General features: G+C 54.9%; 1 protein-coding gene and 1 long non-coding RNA gene across 4 annotated transcripts in view; one reads left to right on the top strand and one right to left on the bottom strand.

Moving 5' to 3' along the window:
- Positions 1–21,251, bottom strand: part of ZNF385C (zinc finger protein 385C) — a 75,528-nt gene that overhangs the window by 37,731 nt on the left and 16,546 nt on the right. For 2 of the 3 annotated variants that reach the window (XM_084496328.1, XM_084496327.1), the window contains exon 2: positions 13,044–13,283. In XM_084496328.1, the coding sequence (XP_084352454.1) occupies positions 13,044–13,283 (240 nt within the window). Of the gene's footprint in view, positions 1–13,043; positions 13,284–19,425; positions 20,012–21,251 lie in introns of those variants that run through there. The other variant, XM_084496326.1, reaches the window with a different exon arrangement.
- On the top strand, positions 1,113–5,291 carry LOC311422858. Its single transcript, XR_014685510.1, has 3 exons — positions 1,113–1,444; positions 2,252–2,449; positions 4,023–5,291. It is a non-coding gene; the product is annotated as an uncharacterized lncRNA (long non-coding RNA).

Genomic DNA, 21,251 nt, shown 5'->3' with positions numbered 1-21,251 from the left:
GGGGCAAGCGTGGATGGTGGGATGAGCAGAGCTCCCTAAACCCCAGGATCTCATTCTCTTGGGAAGCCAACCTCATCCTGCACGCATCCCCCACAGCAAGTCCTTGGCTGATTTCGACACAGTTTTGCCCCAAAGCAGCCCCAAGGGGGTTCAGGACTCGGGAAGGAGGTGCAAGGGCTCACCCCACACCCCCAGCTCGTTCCTTTTTCTATTAAAACCAAGGCCCCCCTCCCAGTCCACCCACCCAGCTCCGCAGGATCCCCCCCTCCCCAGCACAGCATCCCTGGCGCGGCACTTGGAGCTGCCCCTGGCCGCCAAACTCCTCATTAAACACAATTCCCCCTTAAAAGGGAAATTAAAATCAACTCCGCGTGGGTGTCAAGGCATCAGGGATGACGGGAAGGGACAGGCACCCGGGGGACGCCGGCTCTGGCTGCTGGGAGAGGGGCAGGGGCTTCCCCAGCCTCCTGTGCCGGGGGGTTCTGCGCGACCCCCCGAGATTTGCCGTCCTCCCCCTCGTTTGCATTGCAATGCCGGGGGGGAACCGAGCATCCCCGGCATCTCCACGCTTTTTGCTTTTCAGGCTGAGCTCACAGCCTCCATAGGAGAGTTTCACGACCTGATTGCACAGCGCCTTTTAAAGGGAGAACTGATTAGGAACCTGCTCGTGAAATGAGGTGAAAAAAAAAAAAAAAAAAGAAAAAGAAAAAAAAAAAAACAATCTTGTCAACCCCCGTGCAGGCTGGGGATGAAAGGAAGGGAAGAACAGGGAGGATTTAAATACTTTCCTCAAGCAGACAATTCAAAGGAGAGGGCAGAAGACTGTCTCCTTCAGGTACGAGCAGAAAGAGAACCAAGACAAACAGCAAACCACCAAAACCCGGAGGAGCTGCAGCCAGACTGGGCACTTTTGGGGTAGATTCGCACATTTTGGTGCTCCGTGGCAGCGTGCGGCCGTGCTGGGCACAGGGTATTGCTTTCAGGGTCGTTAGCAGTAAGTTTAGCCGGGCACTCGCTAATCTGGAATTGACAGCTGGGTCCGGCCCACCTGTTGCCAGCTCCCAGCGGGCTATTTAAACCTGATATTAATTTGCTTAATGTCAGCAGCAGTTTGGCGTTACCGCGAGCGAGCATTAAGCAGAGGGGAACGCGGAGGTGTAAAGACCGCGAGGACGGGGCTGACACTCAACGACCCCAGGCAAATTTGGGGCATCTCCCCCTGCTCCTGCAGGGCCCGGCTCCTCCAGCGTCAGGCATTTTGCCCAGTTTCACCAATAAATGATTTTCCTGCCCTGGCTGGCGCCGAGTCCATCCCAGCGAGGCTGGCATTGCCACAGCCAAGCAGGCGTGAAATGAAGGGGCGGGAGAGAGAGCGCAGCGTGGGACGGGTGCGGCGTTTTCTGGCCGGGCCTTTGTGGCCAGCTGGAGAAGATGCTAATTGCAGGTACTGATTACAGACCACCGCTATTAACGCCTCCTGCCCTCCCCTGCCCAGCTGCAGCTGATGGCTGGAATTCCCCCGCACCGCAGCCGCGGGTCCAGCCCGGGGCATAGCTTGCTATATTTGCTCGTGGATGCTGCACGAGTCCTCCCACCAGGTCCCGGACCTGCTTCACCCAGTGCTAGCACCCAAGGGAGCAAAGCCTGGGGCCGCTTCTACCCAAAACATCCTCTTTGGGACGGGGCTGCCCGAGGGCCTGGAACAACAGGCTCCGCAATGAGTGCAGGATGCTAAATAAAAAGTCAACGCCGTTGGGCATCAACGCGCCAGGTGCTGCGCGCACCCCCGCGGGTACCATTTTCTGACACGGGTTGTTAACGAAATTCAGGGCCCTAATGGCAGAGCATTAGGAGAAGAAAGCGGAGACAGAAGCAGATGTTTCTTTGCAAAGCCACGGGGGCTGCAGCAACCCTCTGCAGAGCTTCCAGGAATGGGGAGAGACAAGGAGCTGGGGGGCAGAAGGGGGGGAAGCGAGGGGCTGCACGTCGCAGCCTGCCCCGGCACGGCTGCCACTCCCTCCCCAGCAGGGCTCATCCCAGGGGAGGCGAATCCCAAAGGAGGATCCCCAAACAACCCCCAGCAGCTCTGCAGTGCCTGGCTTGCTCCAGCAAGTCTGCTCAAGCTGCGCCCGAAGCCCAGGCGAGCAGCGACGCAGAGGGAGAAGGAGGGGGCTCAGGAAACAGAAAAAAATAAATAAAATAAAAAAAAAAGTGAAATTAAAGAGCTGCTCTTCCACTTCTCTCCTCCCAGCACCTCCACTGCAGCCACAGCCAGCACCACGCACACACCTGCACTCCTGCTGCTCACTACCACCAGTATGCATCCCACCCATTAACCAGTCTGGCCCAGTTTGGGCACAGGTGTCCCCATGTCACTGATTTCACTGGGCTCCTTGCGAGGATGGGCACCAAGAACCAGAAGGGAGAGATCACTCTGAAACCTACTGAGGTCAGTGTTAAAATCCTCCCCAGCCAAGACACAGCCGGGATGGCCTCTCACCAATTTTTAGCCTCCAAAAGCAGCCTGGCAAATAGCACCCAGATTTGGCAAAAAGCACGTAAATAAATGAGAAAGGAGAGAGAGGGATAAAAACCAGCAGGAAGCTTCCCCCCGGGACCGACGGGGCTTCCTTGAGCCTTTTTGGCTGGCTTTGTTCTCTGAGGATTTAGGGTATAATTTGGGGGTGAAAGACGCCAGATAGGATCAGGACTGATACACCTGGAGGAGGTGTATCGGTTTTCTTCCTGCTCTGAAATTTGAGCCCCGCCATAAGCAGAACGGCTCAGGCGTGGAACAAGCGCCTGGGGTTGATGCTGGCAAGGGCAGGAAGGCAGGCGCTGACCTTCCGTGCTCCTGGCCCCCCGCTCGGGATTAAGATAACAGATTTTAAGGGCTGCCTTCCCCCTGGGGGGGTTTCACACAAAGGGGATGGGGTTTGCTGCTGGCCAAAGGTGCATGGGTTTATTTATTTATTTTTGAAACCACTTCCCTTGATCCTTTAATGAACTCATTTCATTTTAATGAATTCTTCCTGGAGATTTCTGTGTTTACTTGGGTAAGAAGAGCAAGGTGGAGCAGGGAGCCAAGCGATGCCATTCACGTGCAAGGAGAAGACGAGGGGCAGCGCAGGGCACAGGAGGCTTTACCACAATGCCAAAGGTTAACCCCAATTTTCCTTGTGGAGGCAAGGTCTGGTCTCATCATGTTATCTGGGCTCCCAACAAACACCTAGGCTTTTCTTTCCTCTTGCTTTAATCTCGCTGTTTCGGGAGCGGAGAACAATATTGCCCTTTCATTAATTCCAGCTCCTGGGAGAAATCTCAGTGATGGAAACACTCAATTAAGGGCCTTTTTTTGTAGCAGAGCAAGGCATTAAAGCATTGTTTGCCCTTCGTTTTAGCACTGATCCACCTCCAGAAAAAAAAAAAAAAAAAGAAGCTTGAAGTTAAGTATTCTCAAAATTCTCATCCTGTAAGAGCCACAAGAGCTGCTGCCCAGGTGTCACCATGGGGAACAGTCACCACGGGAAGCAGAAGCAGCACGTCCCAGGTCTGGTGACATTAAATAGGGGCTCAGTCCATTGTCACCCTCACAGGGGACAGGGCTGGATGCCCGTACAGAGCCCCAGGGGACAAGCAATGACTTGAAAACAGGAGATGGCTTGCTCAGAGCTGCAGGATTTGGTCCCCATCACCATTAATCACCCCTTTCAAAGGGAGCTGCCTGATGACAAAGGCATCCAAAACAGGGCTGCAAATAGGTGGAGAAACGGATCTCCTAAAGCCATTTAATTACTAGGAGAAGAGATGGAAATTGCACCTTTTGAGCATTTCAGAGACTGTGTCATATTTTCCCTTCGATTTAGGAGGGTGGGAGGGAGCCCCCAACCCCACTGCAGGATGACCACTGGGACGGCTCCTGCAGAGAGCCCGGGGTTGGGAACAGAGGAGAAAAACCTCAGACTTTCCACAGCCATGAGTGGTGTTAAACAAGCACATCCTCCCTAAAACCCCTTTTTCAGGTCTTTAACCACATCCCAGGACCTCAAGATGCTGCTCCTGGTGACACGGCAGCAATGAAGGAAACAGAACTATTCTTTGTAGGTTTCCTTCCAAGGAAAGTCTTCCTAATTGCAGGTGCAAACAGCCAGCCCAATTAGGCAGAAGTCTTGCTCTAACACTAATTGCATCCGAGGCACTAGGATGAGGTCAGTGCAAGGCTCATAGGGCATGCACCGTGCAGTTCTCGTGTGCTGATGCTCAGAGCTGAGCACAGTCAATCCAACAGCCATCCTAGCCATGCACGGGCACCACAATTATCATGGGGGCTGTCAGCTTTAATTAAGACATCCTCGTGCTCCAAGCAATGGAGCTAACAGTGGTCACCATCACCACTGCACCGATCAACAATGATCAAGTTGAGAAAAGCTCCAAAACGATTGATCCTTAACCACTGACCATAAACCTTAAGGAAGGCGCTCTAAAATGATCAATCCTTAGCAAAATTTGGAGCATCCTCTGAGCAACCCCAGACTGCAGCACCAGTGCCCGACCTTGCTGCCCGTGCCAGCCGAAATGCAGTGACCGGGGCCAGGTCCCCACCACGAGGACACAGAAGCCCCTCGGGGGCTCAGCTGTCACGATTTCTTCACCAGAATCTGTTTTTTTTTTTCCCTGCATAAACACGCTGCGATACAGCCTGTTAGAGGAAGGAGAGATCACCCTGGGAAAGATGACATCCAGCGTGACGAGGGGAGATCATCTCTTCATAGAAAATTTTATATTGCTTACGACTTACTGTCTGGGAACATAAAACAGTTTAACCAGCCAGCCCTAAATCACCCTGACAGCTTTACACTACCCACAAATCTCCGCTCGCACTGATCCAGCTCCATCCTACCTATCTCCCCCTTCCCTATTTTTAGGTTTTATTAGTATTATTTTTGATGTGTGCTTTCTCCACTCTTTTCTCCTGGAGCCTGACACGCGTGTGCACACACATCGAGACGGGGCAGAGAGAAGCTCCGGATGGGAAGTGCCAAGCTCCCAGCTCTGTTCCCTGGGACCCCAGACAAGGCACCCCCGGGACTGCATCACCCCCCTGCTGCTGCCCTTTGGGACTTGCACATCCCTCAGGACCCTCGTGCTGGCTGCAACATGCTCGTGCTTTGCTGTGCAGTTACCATTTTCCCCACTTAAAATAAATCCCTGGCTTCCCTCTCCCAAATCTGCTGAGCTGATGCTGCACGGGGAGCTGAAATGCTCCGTGACTGCCTGCTCCCCACTGCTCTTAATCCACTTCTAATTAAGACCACGCGTGACACATCCCTGAGAGCTAAGTGGCCATAAATCGCCATTGTCGCAATTCAATAGCGAACCAAAAGGAAGAAAATTACAGCAAAATCCAAGATTAAGGACAACCGGCTCGCAAAATAGAGCTCTTAAAAATAATGCGAGGCAATTTCCTCCTGACTTTTTGGGAAAAAAAAAAAAATCACCAGTGGCATCCTCTATACCCAGCCCTGCTAAACCTCCTCTGCCGGCTCATCCCACTGGAGCCCCGTGGGGACAGGAGTGCTGCTGCCTCCCTCAGCATCCCAAAGACCCCGCTGTGCCCCCCGGTCACAAACCCACGCTGCACAGGAGGCTGCCAGCCCTCCCACACTGACCCAGCAGCCCCCAGCAAGGAGAGCTCGCCTAAATATTTACGTCAGGTAGGAATTCAGGCTGTGAGTCATGGAGAATGCATCTTAATGTAATCCTCGAGCCTTTATCTTAGTTTATCATCTTCGGGGTTGCGACTCATCCCCAAGTCACGCACGCATCCAGCCGCTTTGGTCTCTTTTTAAGGCAAAAGCCTCCCTCGGGGGCAGCTGGAGCAGCTGCCCCAGCCCTCCTCGTGCCCCCGCTGCTGGGGGGTCTCCAACCTCCTCCCCACTCCCGAGCACCACGCGACAGCCCGCTCGCGGCTGCGCTTGCATAAGCAGAGCCTGGTAGCTTTCTCTGCATCTTTTTTTTTTTTTTTTTGGCCGAGAGTTTAAATTTTAAGAAGCTTTTTCTTTAGAAAAAAAAAAATAAACGTGTCATTTGGGAAAAAAATAAATCCGCGCAGCCTCTGATCGGAAACGAGCGTGCAGAGCGAGGGGCATGCCCCAGTGTGGCGAGCGCTGCGGCTAGAAAATCCTTCCAGCAGAAGTTAACAGCTAATCAATTCATTTTGTATTTGAAGTTCGACTCAATAAAACCAGGGATTAATTAGGAGGCAGTTATTAATCCCCAATAAGCTGAATGGCAGGGCTTTTCAGAGCAGGGGAGAGCTAATGGGGTATTTTCCAAGGATTTAAGGGTACGGTTTTCCCTAGATAGCCAGCACGAGGCTAGCCACGCTAAAAGGAGGGCTTGGAGTTGTAGGGCCTCCTGCTGCAGCCCTGTTCCACCTTTCCTAGAGCAGACACACCCTCAGAGCACTTGTAGGACATCATTTGCTCCCTACCCCAATACAACGGGGGCTGCCCCCACGTGAAGTGGCTTTTTCTGATAACGAGACCGTGGAACGGGACAGAGCTCATCCTCCAAGCTCTGGCAGCACCCCTGTGCCCTCACCAGCTCCTTGCACAGCCCTGGACCCAAGCAGAGTTTGGTGTCACCAAGAATCCCAAGGAACAGCCCCAGCAGGAGGGCAGAAATTGGAAAGCAAGTAGACAAAAGGAAAACGCACAACTACAATACCTCGCATCTTCAAGTGACCTTTGATCCCAGCAAGCATCTCCAAGATGCAAAAAGAACATGAGATTTTCCCCTCCCAGAGATCCCAGGTTATTCCAATCTGATCTGAAAAGCTATTTTTAGTCATCTTTGCACGCAGCTGAAGGGAGCAGCCGAGGCCAGCTGAGCAGGGCTCCGTATGTTTGCCCTTCACTGAATTTACAGAAGCTTAAAACATGAACCCTGCTACTGTTTTGCCACGAAACCATCGATCGGGCACGCTGGCAGACATAGCAGCTGTCAGAGCTGAATATTAAAGACCCTTTAAGGCACAGGGTGGGCACCCAGGGCTGCTGCTGCAATGTTTGGGTGATGCTGATGCCCCGCGTGAATCCACGCTCAGCTCCCAGCACCCTGCACCTTCTGGGGACAGGGAACGGGTCCCGCTTCCCATGGGCACATTGCAAGTGTTTCCAGGAGTGAATACGGCTGTTAACATGGCTAACAGGGGTTGTTATTTAGGGAGAAGGAAGGAGAAGCCTGATTAAAGCCTGGGTTTGGAGGACAGGAGCACTGAAAGCAGCCTCCAGCCACGCTGCTGCGAGCAGAGCCCGCCTTGGGTGCCACCCGGCACCACCGCCAAAAATCCTCCAAAGCACCCAGAGTAAAAAAAGTTTGGAAGGAGATTAAATAAATATCAATACAAAGAGGCTTGGGGGTAAAAGCAGGAGAGCCCTCCCACCACCAGCACTGCAGAGGTGGTGCAGCGAGCCCGAGCTGGAGGAGGAACACCAACGGGGAGCGCTCGCCTTTCCCCGCCGCTCCCGACTGTTCCTTTCGCCCTGCTATCTGTAGCTAATCCCGTCAGCTGACGTTATAATCACAGGCCCACTCGGCCGTGCCAGGCGAGCGAGCGTGTCTCAGGGGCCAGCTGTACCCTTTGTTTTCCCTGCCAAATTTCTCTGAAAAGTCCCCAAAGCGGGGAAGCAGCAAAACGACCGCAGGAATTCAGGAGAAAGACGGAGAGGCTGCTTGTACCCTCTGCAGCATCGCTGGTGCAGCTGCCAACCACGGGTGGATTCTCCCAGCAAAAATGAAAACAACCTGGCCAGGGAAGCTGGGTACCTCCGCACAAAGCCTGTCCCCTGATGCTGCCCTCGTTGCACGATGTCCTTGCACGTGGTGCTGCTGGGGAACAGAGCAATGGTGCAGGCAGGGAGGTAAAAACTTCTTGCTGCCATCAGTCCTTATCCCTTTATACCCAAACCCATCTCCAAAGGGTTCCTGAGGAATGCCATGCCCTTGCCCGCACGGGTACATCACTTTGGGAGCTGGATCTTCATCCCACTTCACCCAGCACCGTGCCCAAGGTCTGGTCAGCTCATCTTATAGCTCTTAAAAACACACTCCGAGCAGCAAATGAAGCAAAGCTTCAAGGCTTCGTTCCCAATTAGGCTCTAATCCCGCACGTTTGTGCATTGTTTAAATCAATACGTTAAATAGTATTGCAGGCAAAGCAGCACAGAGTCGCCCCGTTTAATAAAGGCAATTAAGGGATTCGACGCATAACAAAATAAAAAAAGGCACGCTAGGTTGGCACCCATTTTCTTGGTAATTAACAGCTGAAGAGATCCGATAGCAGGGAGAAGGCGGGGAGGAAATGCTCCCTGCAGCTGACCTTTGGAGATTTTGGGTGCCAGAGCAGGATGGCAGCAACAGCAGCCTGCCTGCTCAAGGTCAGACCCCCGAGCTCCCCCCTAGTGCTGCTTGCCATGCCAGGGGACTGCTTCTCCAGATGGAGTTCGGGATGGTTTTCAGGGCCCGTCTACCGACAGGATTATCCCAGTCCTGCAAAAAAAGCAGGGCTATAAACACGTCCTATTCATTCAGTGCAAAAGCTGCGGGGACCCTTCATTTGCTGGCACAGCCCAGCTTGCTTCACACCAGCAAAAACTTAAGTGACAGGCAGCCACGCCACCATTCGCTCAAAGGCACAGCACCCCCTTGACCCTGTTTGTTTTTTTTTTTTTTCTTTTTTTTTTTTCCTGCAGTGTGACGTTGTGCCAGAATGGCTCTGGGCTGGATAAACCAGCCCTCGTGCACCGTGACCTGCAGCCCTGGGTCTCCACGGAGCCTTTTGCAGGAGCAGGCTTCTCGCCAGCACACAGAACCTGCCTGCACCTTCCAAAATCCAGGGATTCACCTACCACCATGTTGTGCAACACTGAATCTCCCCCCCAAGATGACCCTGACCCCTCCACAGGCTCCATGTCCCCCCCCATCCTGACAGCCTTCCCCTCTGCTGCAGAGCCAGGGCGATGCTGCAGCTGTCACAGCGATTTCCCTGCGCATCTCCAAGCTCCCTGCCCTGCAAACGCGCACGGACAGACGTGGCAGCAGCTAATTGGGGAAACCTGAATCCTTTTGCTTCATAAGGAAGTTCTCTTAGTGCTGCGCTGCTGAAGCTGGGGGAAAAAGGCACCCAAGGGAGCTCCAAAGCAAGCTCCAGGTGGGGAAGGCACTGGGCAGCCCCCACTTTGGGTACATGGGAAGAGCTCGTGGCACGGATTGGCACCAGGGCACAGCCAGCTCCCAGTGTTTTGGCCTAACCCTGCCCACCCAGCCTTGGTGCTGAGCTTGGGAGAACAGCCCAGCACTGCCACAAAGACACATCAGAAGCTGGTTGCAGCCATTTGGGTGGAAAAAAGCACGTTTTGCTTACACGACACCCAGATCGATGAGCTCTGGCTCCCATTTGGGGGAGCACAGGAACAGCATGAGCAAACCAAGCTAACTTGGACACCCTCGAAAATCCCAGGCAGTAATTAAATCACTCTTGACCCAGTTGGATTTGAACTGGCATCTGCAACGTGAAAACACCCTTCATCTGTGGGCACCCAGTATCTAATTGCTGCCTGCGCAGCCATTCAACACGAGACAACAGAACACGATTTGCTTTGCAAGAAAATGCCTAATGAACAATAATTTGTTTTTAAGCTGGGGGTCTTCCTAGCATAGAGCTAATAAATTGTAATGATACTGATTATTGCATCTGTTTGCCAGCTAAGCTCCTCCCCAGCTCTGCTCCCTGAGCTGCGAGCAATTACAGCCTTTGCAGAAATCACTGATCACAGAAGCCGGAGGGGGAGCGGGGAAGATCTCAGTGTCTGTAAGAGCTGCCTTTGATGTAGCTGTAGATGTCAGTGCGAGACGGAGATTCCAGCTCAGAGGAATATTCTGCCTTTGTCTAACTCAATTATATCATTTAATCCAAAGCCTTTAACAACCACCCCCTTCTCCTCCCAGTGCTGCTCCGGCTCTGACACCGGCAGCCTGCCCTCTCCCCGGGCAGCAGCTCAGTGCCAGGACAGGGCAACGTCTGCTGGCACCCAGAGGTGCTGCTGGAGGGCTCCAAGGAGGGCGATGGACCTGGGTAGGACCCCCCCCAACACAGGGGTTAACCCGAGAAAACCCCCAGCTGCAAACATACTCCGAGCCCTTGATACAGCCTGGTGAAGTGTATGTGTAGGGGGGGGGTTTCCAGCACTGGTCCTCGCTGGTGCAAGGCAGAAAAAGAGCTGGATTTTGGGGATGGGTCCCTTTCCCAGTGGGGATGACACGGGGCAGGGTGGCACCAAGCACCCACGGTGCTGGTGAGTGACAGAGGGGACGCAGGCATCGCATCAGCCAGGTCCCAGCCCCAATTTGTCATTCGCAGCCACGTGCCCTCGTGGGCTCATGCTTCAGGAGGCTGGGAAAGGTTGCTGGTGACAGAGCTGGAAGTGACATTTTGAAACAACAGCGCGGGGGAGAAGGTCAGCTCCGGATGAGCAGGCTGCTCCGTGGCAAAGCCCGGTGGGGACAGGGCGGCGTGAGGAGCAGATGCTGTCTGCACCTCCCTGCACGAGCAAAAAGCAGACTTCTCGAACGCCAAAGGGAAGCGCACGCGAGGCTGACAGCACAGCAAAGCCCCAGAGGGCTGCGACTGCTGCTGGAGCCAAGGCCAAGGCCATGCAGGAGGTCAGGGAGGATGCAGACCCACGAAGAGCACACGCTGAAATTCTTTGGCTCAGTGGGAACCGCATCAATGGGCAGCCACCCATCGAGGCCACAATCAGGTCCGGCGGGGAGAATCTGGAAGCTGCAGGCTGGAATTTATGAGCCCTGTTCCCATTAAAATAGCAGGCCATATTTCCATCTGTCAGTGAACCATGATAAACAGAGCAGCTCCTTTGCATATCCCGGGCCTTGCTCAAACAAAACTACCACTGGGGAGAGCAGGGCTTGGCATACAGATGACAGCTGCCACGCTAGGAATTTATGGCTCTGGCCTGCGTGGTCTTTAGCAAGAGCAGGAGCAAGTATTTCCACGGGCTGTTCCCTTGGGGTCTGCCAAGAACAGAGCCCCCCCCCACAGCCGGGACCCCTCAAACCTCCCATGGTTTTCTGGGGCCGAGCATCCTCCTTGCCCCAGCTGCCAGCAACAGCTTTTACCCTGAAACCTGCTGTCTGCAGGTTTGTTTGCAAAAGCATTGCATGTTTATTTGCCAACACCTTGAGTGTTATTAAACAACTGCTTCCTGGCAGGAAAATCGGGCTGGACTCCCAAGTGCTTACTGCTCTTCGGAGCAGCAGCTCCTTGAGGGATATTGAGGGATGACCCCACACGAGCAGCAGAACCACAGCAGAGGCGCAGGGCGCAAGGTTCAGCCACGGGACACGATTTTACAGGAGCCCTTTCCCCATTCTCTCAACCTCCTGCTGCACTCGCACACCCTCACTCCATGTAAAGGCACCAATTAGCTTCTGAAGAGACCCCAGCTCATTAATCCGACCTGTAATTAGTGTGTAAGGAAAGGAAGGCAGTCACCTGAGCAGCCTGGGCCACCTGCCCCCAAATGGTGATGGGGACCTCGGAATGCACGAGCCCTGCCCCAGGCTCTTGGCACCGCTGGACCAGCCCCAGCTTTGTCTGGCCTCAAGGACAACTTCCTCTGGCTTAATACATGCAACACCCCTCAGATTCCATCAATCCTTACTGCAGGGGGATATTTATTGGCACATTTTGCTGCTTTTATGCAGGGAAAAAAAACCTGCAACAATCAGCTGTAGGGAGACCAGGTCAGATAACACCAACAGATGGCACAGAGGGCAAATGAGCCCTCATCCTTGCACGAGCTCTCATCCTGCACTCGAGATGTGCTGAGCCCGGTGGCACAGCACCTGCCCATGTCCCTGTGCCACAACCATGCAGCCCCTCGGCTGCCCCAGCAGTGTCACCAGTCCCTTTTTGTGCATCCCTTTTTTACCCTAGGGAAATAAATTCAAACAGCTTTAAGAAAATGTCCATCACCAAAGTTTTTGGGGAAAAAAGCAGGCAGGAAAACAGAGGCTTAGCTAGTTGGGTTCAGTGTGATGGGGATCATTTTATTTTTCTTTAAGAGAAGGTTTGTCCAGCCACCAGAAGAGATGCTCCTTCCCCGGGGTGACAGCTCATAACATGCAGCTCTGCACCTCAAAGTTGCCAACACCGAGTGGGTGCTGGACCTGTCCTCAGGGAAGGTGTTGGACTTGGACTCCACTCCGGCAAGCCATTAGTTTATAATATCTAAGTGACAAACGGGAGCTCCACCACCCAAAGAGAAAAACTGGGGGGGACTCGTGCCAGTGAGCTCCCCTGTGCACACACGTGGGAGCCATCCCCACGCAGCTTTCCCTGGGGCTGCACCAGCGATCCCCCGCCCCAAACCAGAACAGAACCATTTGCTGTGGACATCAGAGCTGTTGAGAAATCCACTCTTAACCCTCAGCACCAAAATCTAAGCAGCTTTTTGAGCGAATGGCAGCCAAACCTGGCACAGTTACAGGAGAAGTGCACAGCAGGGGGCTGCAGGAACAAGGTGGCACCTTGAAGCCAGGTGCCCCAAAGGTGCCCATCACGTCACCAACCCACTGGGAAGCCACCAGGAATCCAGAAGGCACCAACCGCTCCAGCCTCACACACAAAATTCATCCTAGAAAACCCAAGAAGATGCTCCTGATGACACAAGGCATCAGCAAGCAGCACATGGACAGGACCCACGTCTATCTGTCCATCCAGCAATGCCAATGTGGGATCTCAGACCCAAATGCCACAAAACCACTCGAGGACCGGCGGTGACAGCAGAGCCAGGAAGCCCCCGGAGCTCAGGGACACCAGCAAGTGACAGTCAAAGGCCACAGCACCACATTCCCAAACATCCCACGGGAACATCCCACAGATCTGCCACTCCGAACCCACAGGAGCAGCTGTCCCAAAGCAAGGGCAGCCTTCGGGCAACGCCGATCCAAGCTCCTACCTTGGGCCGCCGGCATCTTCCCCTTGTTGAGCTGCTTGAGGCGCTTCTGGTGGGACTTGCCGTTGTAGTGGATCTGCGCCTGCGCAGCCGAGTTGAGCTGGATGTTGCAGACCTCGCAGAGCGTGAAGGACTGCTGCTTCTTCTCCCGCTTCAGGCGCTGCTCAGGCTGGCCGCTGGCCGGCTCCACCAGCCGCAAACCGTTCTCAGGGCTGTGGGATGGGCTCAGGGGTCGCTTCATGCCTGCGGGGGGAAGGACAGAGCTGCCGTCAGGACAGACGGACCACAAGAGGGGCCAGGTGAGGTGGGGAAACCCAGTGCAGGTCGCACTCCTGCGTGGTGCACAGGCTGCCCAGATCCTGAGCTGGAAGAAGTGTTTGCATCTCTATAAGGGATTGCATTGGGTAGGATGACAAGGAGCAGCATTCCTAGGAGGAACGTGTTGGGACAGGGACTTCTGCTGAATATCTAGCACCAGCAGAAGCTCCTCATGCCAGCTAAGACCTTTCTTGTTCGCTCCCAAACAGCACTGTAGTTTATCCTTAGGCAGAGCTGGGATGAAACCAACCCAACACAGGCAAGAAATCCAGCTGGAGGGAGCTGTGCGCTGGTGTCCCACAGCCCATCTCAGCCACAGGCACTGTCCCCTCGAGCATTTTCTCACCCACATGAAGCAGGTGCCTGTCCCCGGCACATGGGGTGGATTAGCATCAGCAGCTCAAGCCCCAGCTGCACACAGGGACAGCGCAGGGAAGAGCTACCCACGGCCCCAGGGGTCAGCTGGGGACAGTCCCCACGGCCCCCTGTTGCTCCAGGGGACTGACCCTGGAGCAGGAACCACTGGGACACCCAGCACGGAGCCTGGAGGAGGCGCGAAGGTCACCCGAGTCCTGCGATCCTGTTACCGCCTGGGAGCGGGCAGCTGCCCCTTACAAGCACAGGCGGGCACGCTGCGCCAGCACCGAGCCACCCCGGGGGGCCACAAGCAGGGACAGGGGTGCTCAGGGTCCATGAGACAGACCCCAGGGTCTCATCGTGCAGCAACGTGCCTGGCACCCATGGGAAGCAGCCAGCAGGTGACCTGTGCACCCCTCGGGGATTAAAGGTGAGGAGCAGAGGTTTTGATCCACGCGATGGGCAGCCTGAAATGCTGCTGCCACCACCATGGCTTGGTGTGGCACCAGCCCGGAAAGCTTCCTCCCAGTGGCTTAAAGCTTCCTAAATTTTGCTTTTTCTTCTCCAAGGGGTCCCATTGGGATTTCAGCGCTCCAAGGAGCATCCCTGCCTCAGTACCAAGCAGCTCCTTGGAGCTCAGCAGAGAGCCCAGGTGGCCCTGAAGTCCCCTCTCATGCAGAGCACGCAATTTTGGCACAGCCACATGGCACAGCCACCCAGCCGTGGAGGAAAGCGAATGCACCAAGCAGATTTCTCTGCATTATGACCAGACAAGAGCAATTCAAGCAACCAAACCCCGACACTGGGTAAAAAAACCCCGGGGTGCGGACCCGGAGCTGAGCCGGGCGGTCCGGGCAATGCAGCTCCTGCCAGCAGCCCCACGATGGCGCAGCCGCTCTGCCTTTTTTTCACCTCTGATATGGTCAAAAATGATATAAAAACGAGCAAAGGGAGAGAGGCAGCACGCGGAGGGGCTGGGAGCTGCCGTGATGGGAGGAGAGCAGCTCACCATGCCTCCCATTGATGTGTGGCTGCGCCCCCCATCCTGCCACCCATCTTCCATGTTCACAGCCTGGAACTGAGCCCCAAACCCCACAGCCCTGCTGCAGGAGCTTGGGTCACCTCGGGTGAGCTTCTCGGACAAGAGTTTGGGTGCAAAGCTGGACCAGGACCCTGGCAGCGTGCTCCAGCTCTGCTCAGGGCAGCAGCACAGAGCAGCCACCACCCAAAGTCCTGATCCACCTAAATTACACCACGATTGGCCAAAAACGTCACCAATAATTCCTTAAACTCCTGCTTCACCAGCTAAAAATATGCTAAGCAGAGCATAAAAGGAGCTTTACATTGAAAGCAAATAAATCTAGCTCTTGGCAGAAGAATCTGGGTGCCTGAAGTCCCTGTGCAGCTGCCTGGGACCTGTGAACTCTGGATTTTCTCCCAAGCCCTTGGGATTTTTCCTGAAGGTCCAACGTCACCTTGCAATGAAAAGGAAAGAAAATATACACCCCCTGCTTTTGAGATGAGTGGAAAAAACAAAAAACAAACAAAAAAAACCACACACAACACATGGTCCAGCCCTGAAAGGCTCAAGAAGACAGGAATAATATTAAAAACAACCTAATGTGTATTTAAAAAAAAAAAAAAACACAATGCTTTTAAATGAAGCCTCCAGGACTCGGGGCCAAGCTGAGTCTCCTTGGAGCAGAGCTGCCCCATCCAACCAAACCACCTCATTTATGGATGCTCCCCAAAACCCACAGCCGTCAATAGCACCTGGAGGGACAGGGAACCCCATGGGGACCCTGGGGATGGCCCTGACCAGAGAACTCCACCAGCAGAGCAGCCCCAGAGCAGGTCTGGGAGATGATCAGCACCAGGAACGTGAAACAGGGCCTTGGGGACACAGCGGGACACTCGGGGGCAGGGGCAGGTCCTCGGGTGCTCTTGGCGCGTTGCCCTCCCTGGGTATTTATAATGCAATCACACCCAGGGATTCACAGCTAAAATTGGAATGTTATACGGACAAAGTATCCCCCAAATACCCCCCGTCTTATAAAAAGGAGCTGCTGCTGCTCTGATTAGGCCGAGGCTCCCCGGGCCGGCTCCCGTTGCAGTATTTAAAAGCCCTGCCCTAATCGCCTGCGCGCCCTTCTCATTCACTTAATTTCTCCTGGGCCTTCGGGGCCTCTTCTGCTTCTCAGGTGTCAGGACCTGAAATTTGGCAGCTGGGGGCTTGCCAGCCCCATGTGCGTGCAGGGGAACCAGCCCCTGTGACTGACAGCTCCTTTGGGGAGGATTTCTCCTTGTCAGCACAGCACCACGGGTGCTCTGGAGGCACCCAGCACCCCCCTGCAGAGCCCTACCGTGGGGCTGGGGTGCTGATAACCCCCCCACAGCCACCCCAACCCTCACGGTGCCTCCATCCTGCCTGGGTTTTTGTTCCCATGGTGGCCCCTCATGAGAAGGGGGTCGCTTTCATAGGAAGGAAACTGAGGCACGGTGACGATTGAGCCACCATGCCTCAGTTTCCCTCCTAGGAAAGCGACCCCAGAAGGGCTCTGAGCCAAACCCAGGGTCCCCACACCCCAAATCCACCACCCCAACCCTACAGGGCTGCTGGGGCAGCACTTCCAGCCTCTCCCTGGAGGACCACAAGTGGCCTCATCTTTTTTGGGGCGGCCTCCTGATGGAGGCAGGGTTCCCCAGGGACCAAGCTGCCACTCGCCCACCTCTGCCCAGCTTTAAGCTGTCCGTGGGAAGCAGAATGATCCCACGGCCACCAGCATCACCTCTGGAGGCCGGGGTGCTTCCTCCTGCCTGCATTTTACTGCCCTGTGCTCGGAGCCTCCACTCAGGGAGAGGGGCTCCTGACGGGTGCGAAACGCTCCCTGACAGATGTCCAAATCTCCCTGAAATCAAAGAAGGTCAGACCGGCTTGGGTGTCACCGCAGCAGCGGGTGCTGCCTCAAAAGGCTTCTCCTCCCCTCTGTGGGACGTTTCCAGGCTGATTCTGCACTCCTGGGGGTCACTGCGAGCCCCCAGCCCCACCAAACCCTCGTTCCTCCAAACCCTGAGCATCCCACGCACACCCAGCCACCATCTGAGCTTGCAGCTCCCCATTCTCCCAGCTCTGTGAAGTTCCCCCACCCAAATAAAAAAATATGTATTTTTTAATTTTATTATTGTTTGTGATGCAAAAAAAATATATTGATTTGGGGACAACAGCCCCCTCACCTCCCGTGAGTCACAGCGATCCCACCTCGTCCCTCCAGCCCCAGCAGAAAACTCCTCGCAGCCGCTTTTTTTTTTTATCTTAAGGTCAGTTTTATGCTCCTGTATCATAGTCCATAACCCCAGGTCTCTTCCTCTTTTTTAATAACACCATAAACACGGGCTGCAGAAGGCTGTAAAGCGGTGACAAACGTTGGGTAGGATTTAAAATCCATGCACTAAATGCCCAAAATAAGTGCTGTTTTATGGGCAGCTCAGGACTCGCCTCCCTTCCGAAGGGCATCACTGCAGGTGGAAGGGAAGTGACAGAGCAAAGCTGTGCCTGGCTGGGACGTGCAATTCCACACACCCCAGACATTTTTCAGCTGCTGACCACCCAGTTCAGCCCCACGCAGCTCATGGTCCCACCAGCAATGATTTCAGTACCCAAAAGTGAGCCCAGAAGTGTTTGCATCAGGGCAGGGCGCAGCTGGTGCTGCTCCAGGGATGCTGCATCCCTGGCACCAGTTACACTGATGCCACAACCCAAAATCATTTCAGTCCCTTGGGGACCCACAGCTGAACACCTTGGGGCTGGCTTTGCCCTGTCCTTAGGATGCTCACATAACCCAGCTACCAAGGAGCAGAAGGTTTTTAAGCATCCCCAGGCTCACCTAGGGCTCTAAGCAGAAAACATCGATGAGTGCCCCCAGTGACTGGGGCAGCTTGGAGGGCTCACCTCCCCCTCACCCAGCAAAAATAACCCAGGGTTAAAGACGTGCAGGGCACTTCTCTCACCCCAATCTCAGCTCTGGGCATTCACCTACCACCAAGCCTAATTTACAAATCAGTTCCCAACACCTTGATCTTCCTGCACGTGACAGCCAGGGGTTAAATCACCCTGCTCCGTGACCCTGCTCCCAGCAAGCTGCCACCACACCTCAGAGCGAGCCAACCCCAGATGTAGCCAACCCCTGATGTACTGATTTGGGATTTAATGATGGGTGAAATGTATGGAAATGAACGGCTGGAGCAGGCAGCGTTACATCGCTCATCCTCTGCGCCCCGTTGTGTTGGCTGCTGCCATTGACTCCCCCAGGAAAATCTCCCGTCCTTGCACCCTCAGCTGGGGGTTGCAACCTCTGTTGTCCCTCTTTGGGGGACACAGCCTGAGGACCTGCACAGCCAGTGCCAGGTTTTGAAGCAGCCCCACGCTGGGACGTGCTCCCAAACAGGAACCAAACTCATCCAAAACCAGCAATTCCCACCCAAAATCTGTAAAGCAGGGTCCGTGCTAACACATGGCGGTTAAAGAGCAGCCCCCGTCCCCCAGCAGGCAGGAGCAGGGGAATCCAAGGCAGTGCCAGGAGGCACCCGCAGCGTGCTGACACATTTACGCACCCCCAGCCTGTGGGTGAGGAGCTGGAGCCCAACTGCACCACCCACCCCTTGTGCTGGGGCCCCCTAAAACCTCCAAAATAGCTGGGTTTTAGCACACAGAACGGGCCTTGCACGCAGAAAAGCAACTACATGGGTCGAGGTAAGGTACTGAATATTTAGGCCAGGCTGAAATACTGACAAGAGCAGGGAGTCAACGGGCATTTGGCCCTTTGCCCCTGCTCTGATACTCTGAGTGGTCGAGGACTGGTCTCACCAAGCTGTCCCCAGCAGAAAGCACAGACTGGGCAGAAATTTGTGTTAATGAAACCCAATCACCTGCCCAGGTTTATCCCCAGGGGCCCCATCCAGCACCCAAGCACCCCCCACCCTGGCAGGCAGCTCCGGGCTCCTTCCTGCACTTACCGCATCCCTAAACACAACCGACCCCACACACGGCCAGAACCTCAACCCCAGTGAAATGGCATCTGCCACGGATCTGGGGCACAGCTACATCGCTGCTCTCAATACCTGTCCCATCTAGCAGTGCCAAACCAGGGCAAAATCAACCTGAAGTTTGAGTGAATTTGCTAAGAGTAAGAAACTTTGAAAAAACAACACAGTAATCTTGTTTGAGCTCACGTGATTTCATAACATTGAATCTGCTTTCTTTATCTGTTCATGAGGGCATGGAATATTGAATAAAAGCAACGGAAATAGAACAATTAGCATGAAAGTCACCACCAGCAGCTGCCACAGAACCCAGCTAACCCGCCACCCCAAGCAACTGCCTTACTGCAATGGCCCTGCTCGTATTAGCCAAGAACTGCAGAATAGCCAGAAAAACACCCTAACCCCAGCAGGGCTGAAATCACTCCATCTCATTTCTGCTTTTCTACTTAAAATCATCCCTTACAGCTCGGAGCACGCCCCCATTAAAATAGGTTTGAGTGCATGAGATCTCCAGCAGTGGGATCAGGCTTGGAGCCCCGCTGTCTCCTGCGACCTCTCCGCTCCCGGTGCAGCTTTTGCCAGCAGCACCAAGGGACTCCCAGCTGCTCCTTCAAAGCCCAGGGCAAGGCAGCGATCCCTGCTGTCCTGCCCCAGTGACACGAGCTCTTACCTGGACGAAGCTGGAGCTCGGCCGCCCGCAGTCCAGCCTCTGCCGTGTGCCTGGGCAGCGCAGCCGCCCCTACGCCGCCAGCAGAGCCTCCGACTCCTGGCTCAGGTTTCAAGGAGCACTTCGAGCGCGGTTCGATGGCCACTAAATCAGCCCTCATCAGCAGCCTCCGCACCAGGGCCCGGGTGAATATTGGGCGCTCGGTGCTTGCTTCTCAGCGAGTTTTTGCTGAAGCCCCGGGCGTCACGCGGGGGAGCCTCCTGCCAGTTGGCGCCTGCTGTGACTGTAGGAGTTACCTTGAGCCAAGAGCAGGGCGAGGGCACCTGACATCAGCTCTGCTCGTGAATGAGGAGATGGGGAAGCTTCCTCGAAGGTCAGACCTAGAAAATGCCCTGGGTGGCTTCAACAGAGAGCCTCCAGGCTTGGGAGGATGGATACGAGGGCAGCCAGCCCTAGGGACACGGGGCCCTGCCTGCTGGGAGGATGGAGATGTCCCAGCAGGGCTGCAGGGACAGCAGGAGATGCTCTGGTGTCCTGGGCTAAGATTGAGCAGCTGAGGGCAGACCACGGATTTCAGAGAGCCCTCTCCATGCCCTCTTCATGCTCAGCATTTCATAACACCAGTAAAGCCAACCCCCCCCCCCCGCCCTCCCCACAGCCCCAGCATATGTTCTGCTAATGCTGGGGCGAGGCACGTTTTGGGATAAGCACATAAACCATCGCTCCTCAAAGCGAGGATTACTTTGAGCCCAGGGCTGGCTGCTGGCACAGGGAGCGGAGCAGGTGGGGGCTCCCCCACTGACCACCCTCAAACTGCAGTCTGAGCCCCCCCTGGGGTACCCAGGCTGCCTCCCACCCCCAGACAGCTTCTGCCCCATTCCCACACGCTGAAGGGCAGCGGGACCTCCCACAGCACCACCAGCACGCAGAGGACAGCACGGTGCCCGTCCTCTCGTTTGCACATCAGCATCATTAACTCGGCGCGTTCCCTGAGTCAGCGCATCTCAAACGAGGACAGTCACAGCCCCAACCGAGGGGACACCAGGCAGGACACAGCACGGTTGGACTGCAGCAGCATCGCAGAAGCACCCACCAGCCCCAGGAAACAAAGCACTAAGAATACATCTGATCTCCTACCCAAGGGTCCTGCAATCCTGAAGCTTTGTGCTCTGCATCTGCAGCAAGCTGGATAATCAGCATCACCAGGGACAAAAAGGGACGATCAGCGGGGTAACGAGGTACCAGATGCAGCAGCAGGAGGGCAGGGAAAGCACGAGTGGATGATTCTTTTTAAAACAAATGACTTGCTCTCCATGTCCAGTGAGCACATGGCTCTTGTGAATGAGCACCTTGACTGGTTACGGGCAGGGGACCGCGGGGTTTGCCCATGCTTGCTGCAGATCACGGAGGTGACCCACCCTGTGCTTCCATCAGCAGAGAAAAAAACAGAAGCAAATGCACACTGAGAGCCTGACATTTTGCCCCCAGGGGTTTAGCTGTAACTGTTAGCACAGTGTAAGAGAGCAGCAGGAGAGGAAAGATTGTGGAGGGAGCGATTCATCATTCCGCCCGGCTGCTGCTCTCCTGGCCGAGGAATTCCTGGCACGGGACTTTCAAGATCACAAAATCCTTCAGGTTTCTTGTGACCGGCACAAAGATTGGGGTAGAGCCACGGGAACTGAGAGTCCTGCTCCCAGAGGGGCCCGCACACCACCAAGGCCACGCACACTGCGGTGGTTTTGGCACCCCAATGCCACCAGGGACATCTACACCGTAAATCATTTTCATCCTGTTCCGTTCAAGTATGTGCTTAAATCTCAGGGGCTCGA

The sequence above is a fragment of the Aythya ferina genome, assembly GCF_964211825.1.
Source record: "Aythya ferina genome assembly, chromosome: 23".
NCBI classification, from domain to species: Eukaryota; Metazoa; Chordata; class Aves; order Anseriformes; family Anatidae; genus Aythya; species Aythya ferina.
Note: the sequence above shows the minus strand (reverse complement) of the source record. Positions and strands in the feature narration are given on the sequence as shown.